Source organism: Ursus maritimus, unplaced genomic scaffold, assembly GCF_017311325.1.
Source record: "Ursus maritimus isolate PB19 unplaced genomic scaffold, ASM1731132v1 scaffold_11, whole genome shotgun sequence".
NCBI lineage: Eukaryota > Metazoa > Chordata > Mammalia > Carnivora > Ursidae > Ursus > Ursus maritimus.
In genome coordinates this window covers 60,854,748-60,866,998 of record NW_024423453.1, presented here as the reverse complement: position 1 = coordinate 60,866,998, position 12,251 = coordinate 60,854,748, and the positions used below count along the sequence as shown (strand labels likewise).

The 12,251-nt window shown below is 38.2% G+C and overlaps 1 protein-coding gene across 2 annotated transcripts in view; it reads left to right on the top strand.

Annotated features, from left to right (window-relative positions):
- Positions 1-11,964, top strand: part of GLRA3 (glycine receptor alpha 3) — a 181,348-nt gene extending 169,384 nt beyond the window's left edge. For both annotated transcript variants that reach the window (XM_008705064.2, XM_008705065.1), the window contains one exon: positions 11,692-11,964. In XM_008705064.2, the coding sequence (XP_008703286.1) occupies positions 11,692-11,964 (273 nt within the window). The remainder of the gene's footprint in view (positions 1-11,691) is intronic.
- Positions 11,965-12,251: the final 287 nt, after the last annotated feature.

Genomic DNA, 12,251 nt, shown 5'->3' with positions numbered 1-12,251 from the left:
TAATTTCACATGCATTACAGTGAATCACATCTCAAAGTTAAGTAAAATACATATAGTGCCTTTTACACATGTTGTCTATTTATAATGTATTATTTTATGTCACTCCATAATTCTTGAGTTGGCACTGAACGAATCTAACATATGGTGCTAGGAATAGATATATGGGTATTTTTAAAAAATTATTTTATTGATTTCTCATCAATCTCCTCAAATGTATGTATTCCATTTTTATATTATTTTATGTTAATCATTCATCTTTTTTAAGCTTACATTTTACCGTTTAACAATTTTCAAACCATTTCGGAATCTAAATTCAATACGCCAAACATAAACTCGGCTAATTCAGAGCTAATTCACATGTCATCAAGAGTAAATGCAAGGGCACCTGGGTGGCTCAGTGGGTTAAGTGTCTGCCTTTGGCTCAGGTCATGATCCCAGGGTCCTGAGATGAGTCCTACATCGGGCTCCCTGCTCAGTGGGGAGTCTGCCTCTCCTTCTCCATCTGCCTGCTGCTCCCCCTACCTGTACTCACTCTCTCTCTCTGTCAAATAAATAAATAAAATCTAAAAGAAGAAAGAAAGAAAGAAAGAAAGAAAGAAAGAAAGAAAGAAAGAAAGAAAGAAAGAAAGAAAGAAAAAGAATAAATGCAAAATCCTCCTGGGAATAGATTTCAAAGAATTTTATATGGACAATTGACCTGCAGCTATAAATTATCTTTAACCTCATCTATAATTGTATTCTTTCAAGCTTTCCAAATTTCTAATATAGAAATGTATGTAGATGTATTAAACTGAATGTTTTATTTTAAGTTGACATTTATTTTGGAAAAAGAATTTTTAATTTATTCACATATTTCATCTTACCTCAGAATTTTCTAAGTGACGGCGATTTTTCCCGACCAAAAATAACCCACTGTTATGTTTATTAGTACTTTCTTTTTCCAAAATCCACACACTTTGAAATCATGTAAGTGGAAATCAATAGCAATTCACTTTTCCTTCCTTTGTCACTTTCCTATTTGGCAACTAGAAGTTACAGAAAATTATTTTAACAGAAAGACCTCTGGCATAATTACTGAACATCTTGATTGTACATAGAATACCGGAAGGCATCTACCAGGGGAGAAACATTAGGATGAAAATAATGTATTTAAGGCTGTTGTATCTCACAGCAGTTCACACAATAAATCATCACTCATGCTGCCTTAGAGGCTCCACGTTTTATTACCACTCACTGGTAAGCTTCATGTCTTCACCATTTCCACACCTAAAAATAAGATTTTTTTTTTTTTTGGTCCTTTTTGAGGACTAAGAAGAGGATAGGAAATTAATTCTTATCTCACATGAATGTTAATATATATCTTTTTGTGATGGAGATGAAGCAATTCAATTGAATGACTAAGTCTACCCTTGGATTTTCTATTTTTAATATTTTTAGTTATAATATGCATGTTAGTGTGAGTCAGTCTTTGGTCTAATTCTCTAATAAAATGAAAAAGCATATAGAATGTTTCACAAGGTGGTTTTGATGCGTAAGTACTGAAACATTTTTCTCACTTTCAAACTTAGTGAAAACAGGTCCTCCCATAGAAAGAATTATATACTAACTAAATGGGTTTTTACATTTTTCATTGCCTACTCTTCTAAATTGCTTAAAGCATGTTAGGAGGTTTTACTTGTGAATAAATTAAGCTGTTTCTTCCATTTTGCCTTTTTAATTAGTCATTTTTTTTTGCTCATTCTTAGTTCCTTCTATTTAATCTTTATTATTGCCTATATTTTGAGTTTGAAAGTGCTTAATTTTATGAATATTAAATATTGGCTAACACATAGCATTGGAATCAAAAGTTTTAGATGTCTGTCTAATCCGTTTGCTTGTTTGGCCTTCAGTCTATTAGAAACTCAAGCTGAAGATGACTGCAGAAAACTGAATTATCCCCAAGAAATATTTGAGTACTAATTGGAATAAAGACTATCACTGCACAACTAAACATCCCTAAACACAGGGTAATTTTATGACTGAGTTTTACAAGACAAAGAAATTAGTGTAGTCCTAAAACAGTTTGATATACCTTCTAATATAGTAATCTAATACTCATAGTGAACTATTAGAAATGCTTCATCCATGCTTAAAATTGTTATTTTGAGTGCAGCCTTTGGGGGGAAAAAAACTGCTATAGGCCAGTCATTTAACAACACCACCACCACAACAAAATCACATGACTTTTTTGTGCTCCAAGGGTCCTTGGTCTCTCGCTCATTCTCTGGCCGCCTGGACTGTTGGGTCAGACTGGAATCTGGCCCAACAGAGCTGAGATCCTGTTTCTGAAGAAGGGAGATGTCTCCACGTGCCTTATCTCATGGGCACACCCAAAATACTTGTGCTGTTTCTTAGAACGTGTTCAAAACACTAACGACTCCTAGACTGCAGAAACTAGATTTGCAAAGAATCCTCGCAGCCAGATAGCAAAACCCATCTATTCTAACAATACGACAGTGAAGGCTACAGCAGCAACGTGATCTTTTCCATTTTATGCCCTTGGTTGAATTTTTTAGTGCAACAGTACACAAGGGCAAGGCCATCCGCAGAGTAAGCAACTGGGCTGGCCTATTTTACATAGTACTTTGTTGCTAGTTTGGTATTTAAAATACCTAAGAGGACAATGATTCAAGTTGTTATTAGGATTTTCCTTTCAGGTTGTGTATTATGCAATTTCCATAATAACACAATTAGGACAAACAAAGTATTAAAAATACAATAGCAATAATTTGAGTACTTTATCAAGTGTTTTATATTCTTTCCTTCACCCTAAAAAAACCTGCTAGCTAGTGCTATCATCTTTCCCTGGGATAAGAAACCAAGAATCTGAGAGTTAGATACTGAAGATGATCCAGACTCCTGGCAAGAGATGATGAATGCTTAGTTCTACATTTGCATTTTGAATGTCAATCTTGAGTCAGATTTTAAATTTGGACCATCTAATGTTTTTGCGACATAGGAAATAATTGAAAATTACTTCCCCTAGCACATATGTGTTATAATTGCAAATACCCAAGCTATTTTCATGTTTTTAGAACCAAAGTGCTCCTCAACATCTTGGTGTTATTGCTGTTACCAGGGAATAAGTATTTGAGCACGACATTTTCACGAGGGAAATGTTTTTACTGAAATTAAAAGTTTCTATTTTTCCAACTCCACAATTAATTGGAAAGATGATATGTTCGTGAAATCATCTTCCAGATGCTTTTGAAAATAACAAGGCACTAAATCACACTGTAACACCTAATTATCCGAAATCTATTGCCCAGGATACCCGTAGGCCCCGTAGATTTAAAAATGGATAAAGATACAGATCATATAGATAGTCTTATGTACAGTCCTACCTAGAAACAGCCTTACTTAAAAACAGAAATTATTGAATAATAAAATAATAGTTAAATACTAACACAAAAGTCATCCCAGAGTATGTTTTCATAAACTGTCACTTAAAATGTAAATTAGAGGGGTGCCTGGGTGGCACAGTGGTTGAGCATCTGCCTTCGGCTCAGGGCATGATCCCGGCGTTATGGGATCGAGCCCCACATCAGGCTCCTCCGCTGTGAGCCTGCTTCTTCCTCTCCCACTCCCCCTGCTTGTGTTCCCTCTCTCGCTGGCTGTTTCTATCTCTGTCTAATAAATAAATAAAATATTTAAAAAAATGTAAATTAGAGGAATGGGAAGAATGTTGCCTCACTAAAAATTTAAGCCTGCTGGGATAGATACACTGTGCCTCTTGGAAAAGCTTGTTTCCACAACTTGACTGTGCATTCTGATCACCTAGAAAGATTGGTGGAAATGCAGATTACTTGGGACAACCAAAAGGCTAATGAGTTTGAGCCCCCACAATTGCCCATCCAGAAAACTGGATCTCAGCAACCCCTAGTGATTCCAAGCAGGTGTTAGACTTGTATGAGAAACTCTGCCTTCCCCTAGACTGTCATGATTGCATGCACATAGAATGATGGTAATCTTACAAATTGTTGCCAAATTTTATGAAGCACCAACACTACATAAAGATGATTAAGTTTAGATTGTTCCAATGTGTCATTTTTCTATTAAAACCAACATCCAAATGTCAAGCAGCTTTGTTCATTACAGTACCATAGCCCTGATTACAGGTTTGAGGAAGCAATCATACTTCCAAGGCAGAAATAAGCTTTAATCTCGTATGTCATTGACTTAATTTTACAGAAGGACAAAAGGCAGAAGAAAAGCAAAGAAAGTACCTTCCCCTAACTGGGAGGCTCCACGGGACTCAAACACACAAGTTTTGTCCCCTCACCCACAGAGAGCATGGATGTCTTCCTAGTTTACAGAAATAGATAAAGTAGCATAAGCAGCAATGATCCCTTTAGCTAGAAAATGCAATCATGGGCCCAGAACAATTGTATCAGGTATGTAATATACCTGGTATATTACATCAGAATCATTATAACACAAAAGAAGTACCTGTGAGGTGGGAAGGGCAGAATTGTGTCCCAGCTTTGCTCCCGATCCCTCACACTTTAACCACCAGGCACAAGAAACTCATTAAAGACATTCCTCATTACTATCACTCATACCCATGTGATCTACACACTCGTCCAGTGAACTAGCCAGCTCTTTACGCCCTTGTCACCCTCTTTAGTATTTAGTATTTTAATTGCTCATTCTAACTTCCATTTAAATGCCTTTGCTATGTTGTTTTCTTGGGCCATTTTATACACTGGTCATGTTTAAATGTATTCCTTTGTCCAATGAGATCTGTTCCAGGAGCCCAAACTGATACAAAAACACTGTGTTCCAAGCCATCAATAGTATTTTCAGCTGTGGCTTGTTAACAGTATAAACAAAGCCCAAGATGGACTCACTGTTTAATTCTGCCAAAATCTACTGAATCCTCCAGGAGCCTTAATCAAAGGCCTTAGTATTCCAACGGCCAGCTATGTGTTAGCACTTATCCTCAGGAGATTTCGCTCAAAGGCGATTTTCAAGCAATATTTTCTTTCATTAATATTCAGGTCAAGCTCTCACTACATCAGTGGCTCTGTTGCACAACAGAGGAATGTGTTGGGGTTTTGTCCATTGCTACATGGCCTGCACACCACCATGTCCACATCTGTGGCCAACCCAAGACATCTGCCTTGGCATTCTAGTCCTCTTCTGAGCCAGCAACTAGGCAGGGATTACTTGACCTAATTTAATTCTACCCTGGAATTGTTATAAGGAATTTCATCAGCCACCCTGGATGTTCTTAATTGCCCACCTAACCTGGCCTATTTGCCTGACCATAAGGCAACGCCACTGGCTGAGGCCAGGAGTCTTTGAATATCCGACGTGGCTCTGAGAGCAAGAACCAATTCTTCTGATCCTGCCACACATACCAGTTCTCAAGTCAACCCATTTTATAGACTTACCTTGCTTTCTTCAACTACACTTTTTTTTTTTTTTTTTTAGATTTTATTTATTTATTTGACACAGAGAGAGAGACAGCCAGTGAGAGAGGGAATACAGGCAGGGGGAGTGGGAGAAGAAGAAGCAGGCTCCCAGTGGAGAAGCCTGATGTGGGGCTAGGTCCCAGGACTCTGGGATCACGCCCTGAGCCGAAGGCAGACGCTTAACGACTGAGCCACCCAGGCACCCCTCTACAACTACACTTTTTTATTTGACTGCAGGTATGGTTTGAGTCCTGACCTTCTATAAAAAAGTTGCCATTGGGGAACCACTCGCTCCAGGTAGCTCACCTGGAGATCCCATCTCTAATCCATTGTCAAATAGGCCACCTTTTCATGCATATGATTTACTTTGCCTAAGTAATTCCCCTTAGCTTGTTCCTAAACATTATCATTTTCATTTTATTAGGTCACTTAGACTGAAATACCTTGCTGACATTACCTATCATAACATGATAGGTATTTTAAACCTAAATATAGTCTGATGCCTTTCAGCTTCCTTCAGTTTGGGGACCGTTTCTAGCAGAGCACAGGAGAATGTCAGTAGTTGTCATTCAAATAGATTTAAACCTACTCACAGCATGGAGAGTTTTCTAGTCTCGAATTCTGGCAGCCATCTTACGGCATCACCATTGAGCCTTTCCCAGAAATGTCAGTCTACGTGTGTGTTACTAGCGGATACCCATAGTGTGGATGAATGTGAAGGCCTCAGGTTACTTGGGCTATTGCCTGCCTCAGACCTCTCACCCCAATCGTCCCTGTTCCCCTCTCCAATTCAGTCTGTCTTCTTGTCACTTTATACAAGAGGACCACAGAAATCAAAATGTACCTGCCAAATTTCAAAGAGTGCTACAGCTGATATTCTCATGGTGGGAGGCAGAAGAGGTAACAGTTTATTCTTTATCGTTGTAAATTGTGTCTCGTGGTTTACCCAGATTATTTCCAGAAACTGGAATAATGGCGCTGGGCCCTGAATTTCAGCTGGATTAGTTAGCCTCCTTTCCCTAGTTACTAGTTTCCAAACCCTGCCTTGACTTTCTCCTCAGAGAGGGAAACTCTGATTGATCATTAATTCACCTCCTGTTGACAGTGACCTGGACCAAACTGTTTCCAACCAGTTTGTGATAATATGCTGGAGAATTCCGGTTTCCCGAATTGGGTCTACCCCACGTGAAGACACACAGTGTCAGACTTTTTCCTTTATATCCACCTTAAAAGGAAAGCCCTGGTCAAATGTGTCAAAGCATACCAGCCTTGGGGCACCTGGCTGGCTCGGTTGGGGCAGCATGCAAGTTTTCGTCTTGGGGTTGTAAGTTTGAGCCACACGTTGGGTGTAGAGATTACTTAAAAATAAAAAAAGAATTTAAAAAAAATTAAAAAGAAAGAAAGATAGCATACCAGCCTCCTTTGTCCTGAAACTCTGGTTTTTACCATTTATCGTGGTAGAGGCCGCTGGGTGACTTCTTTAGTGACTCCAAGTGGTCAGCAGTCAAACTGCAGGCCCCATTTCACTTTATCATAAACCAGATAGAGCTATTCTAGAGAAAATTAATGAAGGACTAGCACCGCTGCTTCCACTATTTCCTTAATAAGAACTAAGAGTTTCATTTACCTTCCTGAAATCTTGTGCTGTTTAATAGGTCTCACAGGGAAAGGCTGAGGCAGTTCTTAGGGCCTCCCGTTTTAGGACATCCATCCAATGAGAAACAACAGCCCAAGATTAAGTTCAAGCCAGGAATGGCAAGATCCTTCATTCACGAGTCATGTCCTTACCAATTACCATTTAGCCAAAGGTGATAGCGTCCACTGGATATGCCCCTCGGGACTGGGCAAGGAGAGCCTGGCCTTCAAAGCCAGTCTTCTTCGTTTCAACTGTCTTAATGGATGGAGTAACCTCCGCAGCCCACAGCAGTGCCTTTTGTCTCCGTTCCCCACCGGCATCATTGATTTAACTTCTGAGATGAAAGCCTCAGATTTAACAGGGTTCCTTAAGGGAAGCAGCTGCCGGAACTACAACAGATTTCCTTCCTCCCAGCTGGCAATAATGTGCCAGGAAATCTTTCATAGGACTCCTGTCAATTTTCATTCTGTGTCTTTAAAAAAGTCACCTAAAGAGAGCTAATAGATTTACCTCTGGCCAGGATCTTTCTTCTGAATAACCCAGATAGTTTTCCCATCAGTGAAACCCAGCATGGAGCTAGAAAAACAAGTGTCCCCGTGAATCGTACATACCCTCCTGCCTTTCCAAAAGGAGAACACATGGGGAACCCATGCCTGGGGGACTCCCCTAATCATAGTGTCTGTTGGAGTTGAGATCAGAGAATGTGGTTTGGGTAGGCTTATTTTTGTTTATCGTATGGCCAGCTCAGGTTTGCTACTTTTCCAAGCGCTGTTCAATTTCACAGCAGTGAGAGAACCAGGCAGCTGGTTCTCCACATGGCCTCATACCACCGCAGGCTTTACCCAAAAGGGTCACTGAGTCCATGCCTGCCAGTAACTGCAGCAAGTTGGAAGTGAGCATTCACAGCCAACATTGCTTTTCATGTTTTTTTCATTCCTGTGGCAATTAACCCCAAGATTCCAGAAAGCACAGATTGATTCCCCAGATATTGGCTGCCACTTCACAGTAAAGACACCCAGCTTCTTTATGTTAGAATTGCTTTATCCAAAATGGTAGATTTAAGCCCCATGTGGCTATGGAGCCCTGGAAATGTAGAGTCAGATCTGAGGTGTATCAAAAATATATACTGATTTCAAGGACTTAGTATGAAACAAAGGATATAAGGATATAAACCATAAACTATAAACTCTCTCCTCAATTTTTACTCTGAGGAAATGTTAAGTAAGTTAAAGAAAACATAATACTAAAATTAATTTCACCTCTTTTGTATAACTTGTTAACATGTAGCTGATGTAAAATTTAAATTGAAAATTATACACGTGGTTTTCATCTGTGTCTCACAGTAGATTTCGATCGGACAGGCCTACAGGATACTCACGAGTTTGCAGTGTTGCTTGCCTGGGGTTGCCAAGAAGTACCATCAGGATTACATGCAACGTCCTTCCGAGTCCCAAGTGGACTTTCGTGTTCATCTTGAGCACATGAAGCTGCTTGCCTTACCTGCTCTAATTTCTCTTTCTGTCAAGTGGTTGGAGAGAAGAAATTCCTTGTATTTTGAGCCACTTACCCCTCAGTTCCCTCACCCTGGTCTCCTTCAGTTTTATTTCATTAATCACCCATCTGCCAATTCAACAAGGGCAACTTCTGTTGTCAGCCCCAGGCCAATAGTAAGAGTTACCCTGGTTATTTTCTGCAGAGCTGGGGCAACCTCAGACCCAGGCTGGATCAGGATCACATTCTCATCAAACTTCCTCCCAGAACTTTGGGCCATATAGAGTCTGAAACGATCTGAAAGCCCAGGCAACTTCTGTCACCGCCACTGAAATTAGAGGTGAAAACTGCCAATCAAACCTCCAGACACCACAGGCTTTATAACCTATTATAAAGTTTCCTCAGTCCTACAGGAGCATGCGAGGCAGCCAACACAGCATCTTGAGCTCCTCAGGAGGGAGGGCCTTGCGCGGGGGCACAGCTGCTTTCGCCCTCCTCCAGGGGCGCACGGAGGTGCACTGCCGCGGACAAACGTCAAGGCCTATATTATCACGTTGACACAGAGAAGCCACAGGCTTGATTTCCTACCAAGCTTGTATACATTCTGGTCACGTAGGCCAAAGGCCCTCAGGCCCCACACAGCAACCCCTGTGCAGTAAATGTAGCAAACTCCACATTCCCCATTTAGCTTCACTCTATTGTTTTCAAGGAAATGCTGTGGAAAGAATCAGCAGTCATTCATCAGCCCAGGCCTGATGTTAACCCTCTGCTCGCACTTCTGTGGAAAGGTACAGTTGAAAATAACGGAGCTGATCACTGAGTATCTTAAATCTTACTAAAGATTTTTTGAGATGAGCAACTGGGGGTCTCTAAGATGTGAAAATAAAAAGGTCTTCAGAGTAGATGGTTAGAAAGGTAGTCAGTGGGGGTAGGAGGTTAGAGACACAAACTTCCTGTTGTAAGATAAATAAGTACTAGGACTGTAACATACTTACAACATGACCACCAGAGCTAATGCGGCTGTATGATCTATAGAAAAGTTGTTAAGGGAGTAGGTCCTAAGAGTTCTCATCACAAGAAGAGATGTTTTCCTTTTCCTTCTATTGTCTCTCTAGGAGATGATGGGTGTTAAGTAAACCTACCGAGAACATCATTTCACCATATACGTAAATCAAACCATCATGCTGTACGCCTTAAACTTCTACAGTGATATATGTCAGTTGTTTCTTAGTAAAGACGGGGCGGGGGGGGGGAGTAAATGAATCCTACTTTACAAAACACAGCAGCTAGAATCCTTAAATTCTAGTATTTTTGTAATTTATCTCTTAATTGGTTCAACTAATATGTCAACACCTCATTGGAAATGTTCATTGAGAAATTACTTTTTGTCCTATTTTGAGATGGATTTTTTTCAACACATGGGTCGATATAGGTTAAAAGGTTGTTTTATACTTCAGCATTCAGCTGATTTGCACGCAAAATTATATAAATTATCCAAACTATACCTTTTTTCTGGAATGCAAACACCAGCGTGATTTCCTAAGCTATTAAAGATGTTTGTTTAGCGCTTACATACAAATAGTTTTATTTCTGGTATATCCACTTTTTTCCCAAAACATAGAAAATCCAAGGCAAACAATAATTTAGTTTTAAAATTTCCATGGAAGCTAAAAAATTGCCAGTATAAATGAACATCCTTATTAAAGAGTACTGGAAAATCCATTTCCAATTTTTATCAGACTCCAATAGCAGTTATGTGTAATTAGGACCATGTGCTTGTATTTCAGACTTGTTTCCTCAAAATTCAATTGCTCATATACCTTATGGTTAAGTTGTTTTCCAATAATTTTTTGCTTCTGTCACGTAAAATTGCCTTACTCCATAATTCCCCATAAAACGATTTTATACATTATTACATCAACTTTGGTCATCTTCTCATGTTTAGAATCCATTTTAATTTCCATTCTTCACTTTCATATTTTGTAATATACTGTTCATTGAGCCTCTACTTTCACAGACCCAAAACAATTTTTCAAGAATTTGAGCCAATTACTTTTGTCTCCTATATTACTATTTAAAATTACTTTCATAAAGGGAGAGCTGTAGCAACCTTATAAAATGTCATCTTCTAAACTTTTGGTTTTAGTAGCAAAAAATCTAATTAATTGGCAATCATCTACTGTTACATTCTAAATAACTGCATTAAATTAAATTACTCATTAAAGAATTTCATTATAAACTCCTAAATACCATATTTTCCTATCACAAACACATTTCATTTATCATATTCTCATTAATTTTTCTTTTAAATTTTGATTTTCTTTTCATGTACCTATATACGTATCCAGAGAATTCTTTAATTTGCAACATTCAAGAGAAAAGTAACATAGTAAGTTAAATAATAAGTTTCAGAACATAATAAGTTAAACAATTGTCTTTAATATGAAATAAATTTCTACCAAATTTCATTCATAATTTCAACTCAATCAATGTACCTGAAAAATAATTGCATGTAAATTAGAACATGTGACTATCTTATAGTCTTCCCAATGGGTTAATGTAGAGAAGTAACATTAAGTGTGGATAACAAAAAACCAAGCAGTGTTCTTGAGCTAGACTTTATTTTCCAATGAAGTAATGTAAAAATCATAGGACTCAAACTTCAAAGTTTGCTTCTATGAAAAAGAAAAATCCAGTCAATGATCTTGATATTTCCCCCTTTGACATCGTATATTTATCCATTTAAACACATAATGTAAAAAAGAAAACCTAGTTATGAATTTATAACACTTAATATCCCAATAGGTTCTTTTTCTTGCTCAATTTATTTAGATATTCTAACAATTTGTAGACAATACCAGAATGTGTAGTTTTCCCAATAAAACATATTAGTTGAGAGTTTCATATTTATTAATGGACACATTTATATGATGCAGCAGGATAAATAAAACTTCAATGGGGAAAAAAAGCAACTCAATCTTTATATGCTTCAGTTATCTTTCTTTACAATAATGGCAACATTTATTCATGATCAAGCTTTAGTTATGATTCTGAAATACATGCTCTATTCCATGACTAAAGTGTTTTCTTATGTTTTCCTTATGACAGGATGATGAGGTAAGGGAAAGTCGATTCAGCTTCACAGCCTATGGAATGGGACCATGTCTGCAAGCAAAAGATGGTGTGACCCCAAAGGGCCCAAACCATCCTGTCCAGGTAATGCCGAAAAGCTCTGATGAAATGAGGAAGGTTTTTATCGACAGAGCTAAGAAGATTGACACCATCTCACGAGCCTGTTTCCCATTAGCTTTCTTGATTTTTAATATTTTCTATTGGGTTATCTATAAAATTCTTAGGCACGAGGATATTCATCAGCAATAAGATTAAGCCTCTGGGGGCATGTAAGTGCAAAAGATCAATTCAAAAGAAAGTTTCTTTGCCACAGGTGTGTGTATACACGTGTGTGTGGTGTACAAATGATGACCATCATACTAAAATGGTATATGGGAAGGTATTATTAAGATATGCTATGCAAAGTCACAAGGCAGATTAAGAGTCTTTTAATAGATACAAAAATATATATGATGAGGATTCTATTTCATATTAATTTAAGATTATCTGTCCTTTCACAGTATATCATGTAAGTGGAAGTATTATTGCTGATGTGT